The sequence below is a fragment of the Talpa occidentalis genome, unplaced genomic scaffold, assembly GCF_014898055.3.
Source record: "Talpa occidentalis isolate TD23 unplaced genomic scaffold, MPIMG_talOcc4v2.1, whole genome shotgun sequence".
In the NCBI taxonomy this organism is placed as follows: domain Eukaryota; kingdom Metazoa; phylum Chordata; class Mammalia; order Eulipotyphla; family Talpidae; genus Talpa; species Talpa occidentalis.
The window spans coordinates 14,445,802-14,461,402 of record NW_026555331.1 but is presented as its reverse complement, the minus strand read 5'-3'; the positions used below and the strand labels follow the sequence as shown (position 1 = coordinate 14,461,402).

Here is a 15,601-nt window from a genome sequence, read left to right as displayed (position 1 = left end):
TTAGTTTTTTTGCTTTTGTCTACTGCAGAACTTGAAAAGTCATGCCGTCACAATGTTCGAAGTTGGCAAACTCTCAGATGAATCTTTGGACAGCTTCCTTGTTGAACTGGAAAAGGTAAATCTAGATTGCCTGTTAGGGTATGTCAAGATATTTGGAACCTTTCTTGCTTTATAAAACATGACATAGGCCTTTTGGTTGACTGTGTAGAAATATTTATATAACCTTTTCATTCCTACCTCTTTCCCTACCTTAATGCTGTGGCAGTCGTGTCGGCTTAAACATGAACATTCATTGAGTGGATGAATGAAGACTGATTTTAAAAGTTATGTGTCTGCCTCATTTAACTCTTGGCATAAGTCGATACAATGAAGAAGTGTTGTATAGAAATCTTACTCTGACATTTTTTAAGTTGCAATTTTCTAAAAAGACCTTTTTTTCTGGTATGACTCATATTTTCTCTTAAGTGGTTTATTAGATGTTTCTGTTCCACTTACCTAAAATCTGGAACAAGTGTCTCTGTATCATTATGTCCGTTCTCATAATCCCTTTAGCATCTTGAAGACTTCAGTCGTGCTTTTCTTACCCATCATTCCCCCTAAGAGTATGGTGCTGGTTTTCCTTCGCTCTAAATCTTGACTGTCCTTTTTGGTGTTTTTTCATTCTCTGGATATTTTATTCTGTTCTCTGCCTTTCTTTATGCAAACAGTTTGTGTGCCTAATCTGTTCCCTGACTCATAATTTTGGTGCCTTTTGCTTAAGTGATGAATTGAGTATATTAATCGTGCTGTTTTGATGATTCTGTAATGTCTCTGTAGCTAAAGATGCAATTGCTTTTTCGCTGTTCCTTCTCCATGGGACTTGTACTGTTTTTTTGTGCAGGAATATATTTGAGATAATCATTGTTATTAATTCATCTTTTACTTTTTTATCTTTATTCTGTCAGTGCTTTTTATTATCTTGTTAGTCCCAGTTCTTAACTGTGGCAGCTTTTGCCTGTTAACTTTTTATTATATTCTAGCCCATTTTAAGTTGTTTCCCTGATTTTTATTTTTCTCACCTCAGATAAAAGACTACAAGTAATGTAGCAAATTGGAAGATCACTTTTGCTCTTTTATTTAGTCTGTATATATCTGTATTTTTTTTTAGCCACATAGTCATTCTTGGGAAAGCTTTTTAGTCTGAAATTTAACTCTTAAAAATGGTTTCTTAGCTATTTTTTGGAAAGCCTGATCTTAATAAAATTTAATTGATTGATCTTGCTAAATTAATGCAAATCTAGTTGGTTATTCCCCACTGTAGACTTGTCCTTCCATTTTCTATGTTGTTTTGGCGTGGTTTGTTTTTATATATTAAGCAGGTGACTGACTCAGTGCCAGAAGAGCATGCATTGAAATGTAAGCCCAGTAAAGACAGGGGTTTGTTTAGTACTCTCTGCTTACATCCCGGACAGATCATAGCACATAGTAGAGACTTAGTGACTCACTGAATGAACCTGAGCTGTGTATTCAGCGATGATGAACTGACAGATTGACTCTTTCCCAGTGTCTTTGTAACTGGTGATAAGAATCTATGAATGGGGTGATGAGAATTAGAGGCATAATTGGTGACATGGATTGGAGTACTTTTCTGGATAAGCAAAATAGAGGTCTTTACAGTTTTTAAGCACGCTATTGGAATCATATATGGGACATATAACTTGTATAGTAGTATAATTTAGCAATATTCAACTGCTACAATTTTTAGTCTTACTTGGAATAATTTCTATCACTTTCAAAGAAACAGTAAAATGGTAACTGACATTAAGGTTAATATTTGTTTCAGTATTACTTGGGCAAGTTTTTGATCTACTGATTTTTTAAAAATGTGTCAATCTTTTCACACTATGATTATACATTAGAACGAATAGCATGAAGAATGGTATTTGATGGAGACTCTGTTTTCTCTTGGTTTAGGTTCAGAGCACTGGTGAAGGAGAAGCCCAGAGATACTTTGACCATGCACTTACTCTGAGAAACACAATTCTGTTTCTGCGTCATAATAAAGACCTAGTTGCGCAAACTGCACAGCCTGACCAACCCAATTATGGTATGACTGATAGCCTTGATTTTGAAATCATGATCCTATGGAGCTTCTTTCTAAAAAATTAAACAGACCACGCTTGCTTATTTTAATCCATTTCGTGTAGATAGCATATTGAATTTCTAACTAGAGGTTTATTTTGTGAATTTCTTTGCGTGCCAGTTGTTATTTACCTTATTTCACTTTTTCGCCTCCTCTTTGCCACTCAGTGCTGTGAGACACAGTCCATACCTAGTGACTCAGTTCTGCAGCCTTAACATAAACCTGCTTCAGAGTTATGCTTCAGCAGAAGTACACATGGTTACTTGCTGGCACTGTTTTTGAGATTATTCATAAATAGGAAAAATTAGACTATTCAGTTACTAAATGCCACAGCTCTGCAGCACTTCTTGATAAGCATTTGTTGATAATAATTCTTTGGTTACCAAATATATGCTCATAAAATCTAACAGTGAGTGGTACAATTTTGAAGATGTCTTTGGAAGTAAAAAAATTCTAGAATTTCTGGGACTTTTTAGTGACCCAGAGATAAAGGGTTAGAATATTTGAAATATTCTGGTATAGCTGTCTTGAAATATATTGTCCTTTCCTGCTGTCATGAGGTCTGAAAACTGGTATATGTAACTCATTTTATAGAAAATTGAAATATAGGAAATCCTTGCAAAATATGGGTCTTTACAGTTTTTAATCACGATATTGGAATCATATATGGGACATACTAACTTGTATAGTAGTATAATTTAGCATTATTCAACTGCTAAAATTATTTTTGGTTTTACTTGGAATAATTTGTCACCTTCAACGATGTAGTAAGATGGTTACTGTATCTCCTGCCCAGTTAGTCATGAAAGTTCTATGATTAATAAGTGGGAGAACTGGGGCTTCAGTCTTAGTCTCTTGCATGGTTTTCCACTGTACTGTCCCTTATATTATCTTCTCTTGAACTCCAAGCTTTCTGTTGGTTTTTCAAAATTACCTGTTTTGCTTAGTGGTCTGGACTAAAGTTTACTTTTCATAATGAATAGTCTCTTACCATCAAGTTAGTTAAGTGGTCAGTCTAAGTCTATTCTGTATGAAAATAACTAAATATAATTCTGACCTCTTTAAGGTAGGTTTAATAGTTGACCGTTTCTGGCACAAGTTGGAACTTTAATTCCTTGGAGTAATTGTCATTAACCTCTCCCCATAAGAATTAATCCACAATTATTTGTGAATGTTTCATTCTTTTAGCCAGTCTTTCTTGATTGGGGCTCCTTCTCATCAGAATCACAAACCACAGAAAGTATTTGACTATTTCTCAATTTTTCTATTGATGGTACCTGACTATTATAGTGCCATCTTAGATGCATAGAAAAGGAAGAAGGTCTTATTTATACAAAGACTAAATTAGCACATTAAGAAAGTTGTCTTCTATAGTTGCTAGATATGACCACTTAGATATTCTGTGTTATTTGTGTTTTAAGCATTTTTTTTTTAAAGGAAAGAATTTTCTTTTTATGATACTAATAATTTGCAGTTTGAGTTTATGTGATAGTAGTCACTGTATTAGCCAGTTGGTAGTCACCATAAAGTCAAAAGCATTGTGATAGTGTTAGCCAGACATTTGAGGACTAGTTAGTAATCTCTTGGTTTTAGATAGCCTAAGACATTGCTTTAAAAATAAAAGCAATGTGTGATCTAATTTGTTCTCACTTTATAAGTATGATTTTTTCTCCTATAATCCTTGTCTTTAAAAAGACATCTCTCCTAAGATCAGTACAGGTCGGACATAAAAGTCACTGTTTATAATTTGGCAGTCTAGTCCAGGCTCTACCCTCTGCCCCAGCCAGACTGTTTTCTGGACATTTCTAGAGAGGCTTTGCGCTCTTGCCTGCACCTTGTTCTCCAGATGTGGTCCAGGTGCTCTTCTGAGCCTTGTATCACTCTCATGCCTCCATTAAATCACAGATTCCTGATTTTTAAAAAATTTTCTTGGGAAAATATCTTAAATTTACAAAAAAATTTTAAGAGGGAGTATAGTAGAATTACTTTTAGTCTAGAATTTGGGAGTAAATTGTGTATTGTGACTTTTTTCTCTTCTGAATTATTTTTTAAGAATAGGGCTATTCTCTTATATCAACTTCAGAAGACTTAATATTGCTCCAATAATTTGCCACTCATATTCCAGTTTGTCAGTCGGGCCAATAATGTCTTAATGATATTTTTTCCCCCTCAAGTACAGGATCTTGTTTAAGATCAGGTTTTGTAGAGATACGGGCACGTAATTTAGTGGAGAAAAAATGAAAAAAAGACATCAGCTTTTGCATGTAACTGTCGAATCTCTTTATTCTGTAACAGATCTATAACCATCGTTCTTATTTTTAAGTATATTGTATCTTTATGTTACACTGGAAAATTTCTCATCTCTGTTACATCATTTCCTGTGTCTAGAATATTACATAAGTAATAGTGAGTCCTTCTAGAGGTGTGACATCTAGAGGCATGTGATTTCCATCTGCCTGCCCAGCGATGATGTTAATTCTGATCACCCAGTAAATGGGTTGTGTGCTTTCTCCACTGTGTAGTTAACGACTCCCCTGCCACCTCAAGACACACGCCACTTATAAGTAATATACAGGCAGACCAGGCGGATGTCCTCCTAGATTCAGCAGTGATTCTCACCTGACCCATTCTTTACTGTGACTGTTGAAAATTCATCATTTTTCCCTCAACTCTAGCACTTCTTTGGGACAAGGCATTCTTTTATAGTCTCTGTATGAATTCCTTTTTCAGTGGTTTACAGTTACTTATTACTGTGTCAGTTATTTTTATGCTACATTTTCCTCAGATTTTGCCAGTGGGATTCCCTTCAAGCTGACGCCTCTCTCTTTGTGTAATGCCTTCATCTTTAAAAGATTTGGTTTCGGTGGAGGGAGTAATTTCTTGCTTTCTGACAACAGCTCTGTTATACTTCTACTCCAGCCCAGAATCACTTTTTCTTTGGAGGCCGATTTCTTTACTGGTAAATGATAATCAAGGCCAAGATCATGGCACTAGTCGTGCCCGGTGCTTCTAGGCCTTTTCAGTAATTGTCCATAATAGGTTATTTATTTCTTTAGATTCATTCTTTTTCGAAAGGGAAGAGGGCTAACTCAATCTTCTGAAGTTCTTTCAACCTTAAATGTCTCTTTAGAGAGCAAAAGGATCAGTACTTTCCAAAAGGATTGAGAATGGGAACACTTAAAATTTGTTGCAAGGCTGAGTGAGTTTTATGCTTTATGGACCTCCAGTTTAGGGCACTTATATCTAAATGAGGAACTCTTGCCTGCATGCTAAATTCAGAACTTGGCTGCGAAGTCCTTTGTGGAGATTGGAACATGGGGGAGGGAGGATGCAGCTTTCCTGTGCCACTTAGGCTTTCATAACATACCGCTGCCCTTGAGGGGCTGGGAGGGAGGAAACAAGGTCAAGCAAATACGTTCGTTTAAAGTGGAAGGTAGCTGGAAGCAGTATCACCAGTTAGTGGTCTTTTTAGGCCAGAAAATAAAGACTTTGAGCTTTCAGTCCTAAAGTGTCTTAGTCTCCTCAGAAATTTGGTACCTTTTAATAGAGATGCACTGATAAAAATTTTTAAATTTCAAGGCAAGTATCAGCATTTCATCTTAGACATTTTCGTTTCACATTATCAGGTTTTCATTCTGTTGTGTGTGTTTGATCATAATTCAGGTTTTCCTCTGGATCTCTTACGCTGTGAAAGTCTTCTTGGTCTGGACCCTGCAACTTGCAGCAGAGTTCTAAACAAAAATTACACACTGCTTGTTTCCATGGCTCCTCTTACCAACGAGATCCGGCCTGTCAGCAGCTGCACCCCTCAGGTAAAGGCGCACTCCGAAGACCCCTAGAGCTGTCATCTCCTTCCTGCTCACATGGCCTGCAGGAGAGGTTCAGCAGTTTTATTGTGTTATTCTCAACTTGTGAATACCAAATATTGAAGTCATTGACTCATAAAGCACTTTTCCATTTTATGCTGTTAAATGATGTTCTGTGTAGTTTTTGTGATATACTTGGTACATTTTATTTATGTATCATCTAGTGACTTGTGACGCTCCTTGTGTGTATCTTCTGAGAGTAACATTTTTTTGGGTGTGCTAAGAAGGAAGCCTAAATCACCTTGAGGGATAAGATTAATTAAAAAACATGAAATGTGGGCCTCCCCGGTGGCGCAGCGGTTGAGTGCTGGGTTGCAAAGCTGCCCACAGCCTCTGCAGCGCCGGTTCGATCCCTGGCTGGGGGTTCGATCCCTGGCTGCTCCCCAGCCACTGGAGGAGGGTCCCACATGACGTGCAGACCTCTCCTGCCGCCCGCTGCTCCCTTCAGCAGTGTACTTCGGTCCTTCTGCCTGCTCTGCTCCCTCCTCTGGCTCTGGTGAATTCTCTCACCCTCCCGCGCTTCTGACTGTACCCAGTGCTTAGATAAATAAATAAATAAATCTTTAAAAAAAAAAAAAATCAGGATACCAACTCTAATGCAACCTAGGAAATTTAAAAAATAAATAAATAAATGAAATGAAAAAAAAAAAAAAAGCATGAAATGTTTTAGAAGTGGGGCTGTGATGTTAAATAAGCTGAAAAAAAGATTGTGCTTGAAAGATAGAATTTCACCTTTACATTTTCTAGTGAAAAAATACATCCATGGCCTTTATTTGTATTCTTAGCAAGGATGTTATGTGGCCTTAACCATTCTCAAAGATCAGGGCTTATGTTGCTGTTCTTCAGTGCATATCTTTCCTAGATGCGCAAGGTTTAATGCTGTAGACAAAAGGAAGAGGTTCCTGTACAGGATGATTTTGTTGCCTGTCCTGTTACAACTGCCTCAGCGAGCACAGCCCCCTCCCCACCCGTCCCTAGCAGGAATCCATGAACTGTCTTAAGTGAATGGTAAGACGGATGGGAGTTTAAGATAGTCCCTTTTGTGCAAATTGTGAAAAATGATAATAATTTACACTTTGGTATAGAGCCTTATCATATGCCAGATACAGCTTTAAGCCTTTTTGAACAACCTTCACAATATCCTTTGAGGAAAATTTTCTGCTGCCATAATACAGATGAGCAAAGTGAAGCATAGAGAGGGGATGAAGCCAAGAGACAAACCTCCAGAACACAGAAATCTCTTAAATGTAGTAATAATACGTGCTTCTCAATTCCAGTGTAAAATTGAAGCTACTTGAATGGAACATTTAGATTTTATTTTCATAAATTATTATCATTTATTTGAGCTGTTAGCTGTTTGCAAGACTATACTTGGTCACTCATAAATTTGGCTTCTTTACATAAATATTAAAGCTTCTTTCTCTAATTGCAGCATATTGGACCAGCTATTCCCGAAGTCAGCTCTGTCTGGTTTAAGCTATACATTTACCATGTTACTGGGCAAGGACCCCCATCCCTGTTATTGTCCAAAGGAACAAGACTTCGAAAACTGCCAGATATATTCCAGGTGTGTTGTACAAGCTGTTTTGTTTGTTTTTGAAATTATTCTTGTGGAAGAGAGGTGGCTGAAAATTGGTAAGGTAAATTTATTTTTCTTATTCTAAATGCCAATTTATTTCTCATTTCTTTCCTGTAGGGTTATGATCGATTACTAATAACATCTTGGGGTCATGATCCTGGTGTAGTTCCTACATCAAATGTACTCACGATGTTGAACGATGCGTTAACACATTCTGCAGTTTTGATTCAGGTACAGTTACTTTATTTAAAATAAATTGATTTTGGATTTTTTTTATTAAAGATAATAATTTGCCCCGTTTTCTGCCGAATCAGTAATTTGAAATTTGTAAAGCTAATGTGAGGAACCGGATCTGGGTTTCAGTCTTGGCCTTTGACAATGTGGGAGTGGTAGGAGCCACATGGACATTGAAGTCAGGTTTGAATATATCTTTATATAAGGATTTTTTTTTTTCCCCCTGGTGCCTACCTAGAACAGTGCCTGGTTCATAATAGTTGCTCAGTGAGTGTTGAATGAACAGGAGCATGAAGTCATAGCACCTGGTGAGGCCTATGAGTTGTTCGGTGTTTGAGGAACGAGTCTTAGTGTTATGGGATGGTGGTCAGAGAGGAGTCTCGACAAGTAGGCAGGTCCTGGAGTGCAGGGTACCCTGACTGTCCTGCTGTCACACTTTGACTTGCTCCTACAGATTGATGGCAGCCAGTAGAAAAGGTGCTGAACAGAATTCTTCTCTGTAAAGTGGGGTTTGTCACAGTCTATTCACTAAGCGGTGTTCAAAGAATCAAGCCAGGTTAGGCTTTCTGTTGGTTTACTTTCTTTTATTGTTTTGATATGGCAAACAATCATGGATAGAAAAACAATCTTAGAAGCGCTCGAAGCTGCCCGTGGATTAAGGAAATGGCAGATCTCTGCCGTGCTTAGCAGTGTACTTCGTCCTTCTGCTTGCTCTGGTGAATTCTCTCAGTGTTTCTGACTGTAGTGCATGTAAAAAAAAAACAAACAATAAATTAATAAAGCATGCCTCTATTAAAAAAAAAAAAAAAAAATCTTAGTGCTATTTAAGCTTTAAGGACTTTTGCTAAAAAAAAAAAATATAAGTTTTATCAGAAAATCATCTGCTAAAATTTGTAACAAAATTAAGATTTTGATTAAAACCATAATTTTATAATAGCCAGCTTGTTGAGGGTTTAAATCAAAAATCAGTGGAAAAGAAGTGAACTGTCAATATGTTCAAGTTGTTATCTCACCCAACTAAATGGATGTAATTTTTCTCTGAAATAAGTTTTTTTCTTTTCTGTTAGGGTATCTTGAATTTGAATAGTGTCTGAGCCTCTTAGAAGAATGTATAGATTTCCAGAAAAACTTAAATTTTCCCTTGTAATGGTATTAAATATTCATGAACATGGAATTGAATTCATGTTTGTTGTTCTTAAACCATTTAAAACCAAAACAAACTTAGAAATTAAAAAAATTTAAAACTAGCAATGTGAATATTAATTAAAAGTTAACTAAATATGACACAAAGTTATTTGTTAACATGGGAATGGGGTGGTTAGACTCATTAAGTTAAAAAAAATTTTTTTGACTTCTAATACATTCACACAATTCCAAATAAAACACTACTAAAGACTACCAAAGATGTCTAAGAGGAAAGGATCCCTGCTTGTCTCACACTGTCAACCCAATTCTGATTCCCTGCTTCCAAATCAAATAACCATTTAGTAGTTCTGCTATACCCTTCTGGAGTTTTTTATGCTTATACAAACACACACTTGACATGCTCCTTGCTTTTTCCAATTAGCAATTGGAGATCTTTCCATTTTAGTTTATAGAGCGCTCCTGCTTCTCTTTGGCTGCATTGAAAAGGTATACTTCTCCTACTGATCGGTGTCAAGTAATTTTGAACATGTCATTTCAATGCAAGTTCTTGAGTTCTTTCCATGGTATGCTTGGGGTTATGGAGATTCTTCCACCACTTTCTCTGTCACAACTACAGCCAACCCTGTGGGAGTTCACTTGCTCTCACTCAGCCTTCACTTGGCCAACAACTCTTTACCTGTTAATCAATCTCTTTTAGCCCCATACACTCATTTTGAGACACATTGCTTAGAAATTAATATGCAGTGAAGATTGTCTTTACTTGCTGGAGAAAATGAGAAACTATTGTTTCTATAGTTTTTGTACCACCAAAGGGCACAGTGTTATTTGAGTATTATTGGGAATGTAAGTTTCTCCTAACCTTTCAGCTTGCGTTTCTTCCTATTTAGGGACATGGTTTGCATGGGATAGGAGAAACCGTCCACATACCATTTCCATTTGATGAAATAGAACTACAAGGAGGTACCTCAATTTTGACTCATGTCCGTGTGACGTCTTTATCATTAATCTTTGTAAACAGTTTGGTGGAAAACATTAGCAGGAAGTGAATTCTTAAAAGTTATTGACTTCAAAGGTCTTTCCATCCTGCTTTTAAAGAAACTGGCAAAAGGTAGTTTTCTGTAGTGTGCCTTTTCCAACAAAGAATTAACAGAGTAGACTTATTTTAGGTCCTCTGATGGAATATTGTCTGTCTTGGAGATGATGGAAATTAAGTAGCCATCTCTGTCTAGATGGAAGATTGGGCTTTCTTTATATTTTAGCCTTTTTGTTTCCTTTCATTGTTTATTTTATTTGGAGGGTGGGGGAGAAGACAAATCATAGTGAAGTAAATTTTTTCCCTTTAGGGGTACATACTATTCTTTCTTGGGGGCATTTTTAGATAATCGAGAAATGGATGCTATTGAATTTGTTTTTATACTACTGTACAATTCAGTGAACACTTGCAGGCATTCCATGTTTCAGCATTTGTTTTTCTGTTAACATATTTTTGCTATTAGAGAGGATTTGAGTGGATTGCCATATTTAAGCTAATTCAGTTAAGAGTCAAGGAGAAAGCCCTGTTTAATATTGTCTCTAGCTACAGTACACTTGATGGCAGATGCTCAGCGAATTTCTATAAAAGCAGATCCATCCTTTTGTTTAATATAGAAGGCAGCTTTTCTCTTTTGAGCATTAATTGCATATACTCAAAAGAAAAATGCTATCTGATTAAAACTTACACATATTTTATGTAATGCTTGTGTTTCCTGCTCCATGCAGAACTGCTATTTTGTAATCAGTTTCCCTGTAATCGATGTTTGGATTTTTTAAAGAGCAGTAAATGGCTCAGGTAATTTAAGAAGAAGATTTTAATAAATATCTTCAAGTCACCAGACTGCAGAAGCTTTACATTTGAAATGAAGGTGCTCTCTTTGGCTGTTGCAAATAATTGTGTACAAAATTTGGAGAAGAGTTTTCTCTTCCAGAAAATATCCCCGTATTTAGAAATAAGCTTTTCTCTCCAACTCAACTTTGCTACTTATTCCTTATACTTTATGCATTCTATGGGGGGGGGGGAGAAATTTGATCATCTAAAGATAGAGGATTTTAAATAAAATCTCAAGAACGGATTAAGAACACTCTTGCTTTGGGCGATTATTGTGTGAATTATAAAAACGAGGAATCTTCCTAGTTTTCGGAAAGATATGAACTTGACCAAATATTTAAATAACTAGACTTTGATTTCAAGTGTACTATTAGCTTTAGTTCAATAAGAATAATTTCAGGTTTCATAAATTTTATTTAATACACTTCCAGGTTGAACCCCACCAAATAAGCATTTGGGGCAGAATAGAACCACAGAGAGAAGCCAAGAGAAGTTGCTGCCGACTGGTCCTGTTTGCTTACTTAGTGGATAATTTGTTCCAATACCAGAAATGTCTCCTGGCGGCTATAAATATGTTTTGCATTCACAGATATTTCTTCATTGAATAGTCTTTTAATAAATAGTCTTTTAATAGATTAACGTATAAAAGTAATTCTAAGGATTGTTAAAGTATACTTAAGTTTTTTGCTGTATCATGTTATACAACTATTTACTTACAACATGATGTTTACTCTTTGTTCTTAGAGTTTACTCGAGTCAACATGGGTGTTCATAAAGCATTGCAAGTGCTAAGGAGCAAAGTGGACTTACAGCATTTTTGTGGCTATGTCACCATGTTGAATGCTTCTAGCCAGCTTGCACACCGAAAACTCAGTGATGCTTCTGATGAGAGAGGTTGGCCAAGAATTGCATTCTTTGAATTAAGATAATTGGTATTGAGCTTCACACAATCTTAATATTTAAAAAGCAGGGAGAACTTTGTGGGGGATGTTGACTCATTTAGTACTTAATGTTTTAAGAATGAGAAAATTCTTTGACATCGTTTGCACAAATACCGGTGGTTCATTGAGAAATACTAAGGATGTAACTAAGGAGGTGGTGACGCAGGGTTGGAACACAGAGAAGTTATTACAAGGATTTCAGCTCTTTGCTGACATTTTTGTGCTTATAGGCTTTGAGTTAAGTTTATAGGCTTTAAGTTAAGTTATTTTATGGGGTGATGGTTTCAAAACTTAAGTCTCTGCAAAATTGTTTCCAAATAGAATTAATAAGTATTTTCCTTTTACCATTTCTTTCTGTCAAAGGCACTACTTGCTCAATTAGCCACACCCAGAATTGTGTTTTTGTCTCATCCTTCGCTTTTCTTATTCTATCCAGTTTCCAGCTCACATAAAGTAGTCTTTAGAATATCTCATCTGTTTATTCGTCTCTCCTCTTTAAATTTTCCATAACTGCCACCTAGTCTGAGTCTTCTATTTGAAGCCGCCGCCTCTTTTCTTTCTTCAACCTGTCTGCATATTGACAAAAGTCAGTTTTCCTTAAATAATTTTTCTTTTCAATTAAAAAATTTATTTTCAGTCACCTCATGCTTACTAATCGCTTCTGCTCCGGCATACTTTAGTTTGTTTGTGGTTTTGGTTGCCATGATACCAGCCTAGCCCATGACTGTAGGAAACCTTTCAACTCAAGATGTGTCACTGATAGACTAATTCCGAAGCTTTTAGTTTGAAATGCTGAGATGATGTGATTGATTGCTCACACCTGGTGGGCTGCGCTGGCTCCCTGTGCATTGGGTATCCTCTCCTGGTCCATTTGCCTTTGGCCAGAGGAATTTGGTCATGCTTAACAGTTGACTGCCAAATACTGCAGGGGCATTTTCCAGACAAGAGGGCCAGGGGTTAGGTGGTCATTTCAAAGCATATCTACTACAGCTGTCATGTTTTATTTTAGTCACAGTACAAACATTTATGGAATACATGCTTAGGTGCTAGAGGTATTTATATTAGTAAGACCTGATTTTATTTCAAAGAATAAAATCCTAGCAAGGGAGATAGCAAGTTTAAGACCCATACCAGGAGGCTTAAAAAATGCTAAAGCAGGACAGAGGAGGCACATCTTGGCCCAGTTAAACTGTCAGAGAAAGCCTCCTAGAAAAGTTAAAATTTGAACTGGGTTTGGAAAAATGAGAAGTTAGCTGGGCAAAAGATGATTATTGGGGGTTTTTTTGTTTTTGCTTTTTTTCGAGGATCAGAGCCTTTCAGGTACAGAGAATTGGGCAATAAAGTAACTCCTCTGGGCCAAAAGAAAAGATTTTTGTTTGTCAGGAGGAGATAAGAATAGAGAAGTAGGTTAAGGTCTAGATGATCTTTGAGGATCTTATGTGGTAAAAGATACGGAGTCAAAGAATTTTGAAGAGAAATGACAATAGAGTGTATATTTCCACAGGAAAAGAAATGACTTTAGTAGTGGTCTCAGCGAATGTTTCGAACTCGTGTTCTTTGCCCTTTCATTTCTTATTTCTTTAGCCCAAGGTTTCACAATCTCTGCACTCTTTGCACTTTGAGCTAGGTAATTCTTTATTGTGGAGACTGTCTTGTGAACTGTAGGATATTTAGTATCACGAGATAGCAGTCACCACATCCTCTCCCCCTCTCAAGACAACCAAACATGTCTTTAGATGTTGCCAAATGTCTTCTATGGGACACAGCTGCCCTCCAGTTAGCAGCTACTGCTTTAGGCTAAGGACTGTTGTTTTCCTTTATCATTCCTGGAGTTGCCTGATGTCTTCTTTTCTTTAAGGACAGATTTATTGACAGATTACACCAGCCACTAGGATCCTAATGTTGCATGTATCCTTTAATTGTAAGGAGACCCTGATTTGGCTTCCGGCTCAGATGTGAATGGGAGTACAGAATCATTTGAAATGGTCATTGAGGAAGCAGCTCTAGATTCATCAACAAAGCAAAACTCTGGTAAGACTTTAAAAGTTATTTGTAATCTTGGGCCTCCCCGGTGGCATAGCGGTTGAGCGCCATGCTGCGAAGCTGTCTGCAGCCTCTGCAGCACCTTTTTGATTCCCCGCTGGCCAGGGAGAACCCCACATGGCGCAGCAGACCTCTCCTGCCTTGCCTGCCGCTCCAGTCAGCAGTGTCTTCAGTCTGTCTGCCAGTTCTGCTCCCTGCTCTGGCTCTGGTGAATTCTCTCACCCTCCCGCACTTCTGGACTGTACCCAGTGCTTGTATAAAATAAATCTTTAAAAAAAAATTATTTGTAATCTTGAACTAATTCCTAAGGTTTACCCCTTTTGTTAAATTATTTGGACTTCATTTGCCTGCTTTTATCTGTAGTGGACCTTTTAATAACTGTCTTCTAAGAAACATTTATTTAGAATAATCATTAAAGTATTACAGAAATATGACCTGAGAATGACTTCAGTTTCGTTTTTCCTGTATTAAATACTTTGATTCATTCCCTCATCTTGTAGATGTCTTATACCCTTTTTTGGGTAAAAGACCTTTTGAGCATCTGATGATAGCTACATCCTTCTCCCCAGAAACATGTACATAATAAAAAAAAAAAGCCAGTTCAGAGATTCACTGACCCCCTGAGTCCCCTCCTCTCTTCAGCCTATTGGTGAATGTCCTGGGGGTGGGAGGGGTTAGTGAGGATCTGCAGACCTCAGTGAAGAAACCCTGGTCATTCATAGAGGTGTCATATTTATGTGTGATTAATAAGTTTATATGTCCTCTTGTAGTGGCCACAGCAGAAGCAGATTGGGTTCCTCTTGAGCTCTGCTTTGGAATTCCATTGTTTAGTTCTGAATTAAACCGGAAAGTTTGTAGAAAAATTGCTACACATGGCCTTTGCAGGAAAGAGAGGTGAGGGTTTATATCATTGTCTTTTCATCTGCTAGACTTTATAACTCTCAGTAATAGTTGCTGTGTCTTTTCATTCCACATATGATCTTAATAATTTTCTTGTGTATATTTGTGGATTGATTACTATATTTTTCAAAATTAAACGTTAGTAGCCCAGAATTTGGGCTCATGAAAACATTTTGGGCAACTGTTTTGCTTAATTATAATTAATTTGGTCAGCATGTGGTGAAATGGGCATGCTTACATACAAGTATAAGCTAATTTTTAAAACTATGTAAATGTCTATAGAAAATTTTTATGGTACACTTTAAATACACACACTTGAGTTATGTTAACAGTGATTGTCTCTTCTGATGGGATTATGGCTGAGTTTCTAAATTTTTCTTCATTTTCTAAAATGAGTATGTATTATCAGAGATGTGGTGCAGCCTTTATCCTCCTAAGTCATCTCTGGTTCTTTGGGAGCATCTGCTCTGAGTGGTGCTGTAATAGATCTGAGACTCTGGGTGAGCAGGAGAAAATGTCATAGACCCTGGTTGTCATGGTCTGTGGCATGGAGAGGTGATATCCAGATCTCCTTGACTTCTTTACGAAAGCAAAGTTGAATGACAAATAATTCATTTAATTGGCTTAATGTAGCTTATATGAGAAAATCAAAGGTATTCAATTGACAAGTAATGAAAATAAAATAATGTCATGATTAAAAAGTGGATACTGTGCAGCTTTGAACGTAGCTACTATAATTGTTACCAGTTCACATATTTGAAAAATACTTCATTTTGGGGGATTGATGTATGTTAAATCTGTCAGGTGTTTCATCAGGCTGTCTTTTAAAATTTAGTTGGATATTTCAAGTTTAAATTATTGTCATTCCTCAAAGTTCTTACTAAGAAATTTTCTTTCAGCTAGCAT

General features: G+C 36.8%; 1 protein-coding gene across 1 annotated transcript in view; it reads left to right on the top strand.

Annotated features, from left to right (window-relative positions):
- FAM91A1 (family with sequence similarity 91 member A1) overlaps positions 1-15,601 on the top strand; it is a 36,832-nt gene that overhangs the window by 16,835 nt on the left and 4,396 nt on the right. The window contains exons 14-22 of the mRNA XM_037502004.2: positions 29-115; positions 1,954-2,086; positions 5,786-5,934; positions 7,421-7,555; positions 7,685-7,798; positions 9,835-9,907; positions 11,556-11,705; positions 13,679-13,783; positions 14,566-14,689. Coding sequence (XP_037357901.1) covers positions 29-115; positions 1,954-2,086; positions 5,786-5,934; positions 7,421-7,555; positions 7,685-7,798; positions 9,835-9,907; positions 11,556-11,705; positions 13,679-13,783; positions 14,566-14,689 — 1,070 coding nt within the window. The remainder of the gene's footprint in view (positions 1-28; positions 116-1,953; positions 2,087-5,785; positions 5,935-7,420; positions 7,556-7,684; positions 7,799-9,834; positions 9,908-11,555; positions 11,706-13,678; positions 13,784-14,565; positions 14,690-15,601) is intronic.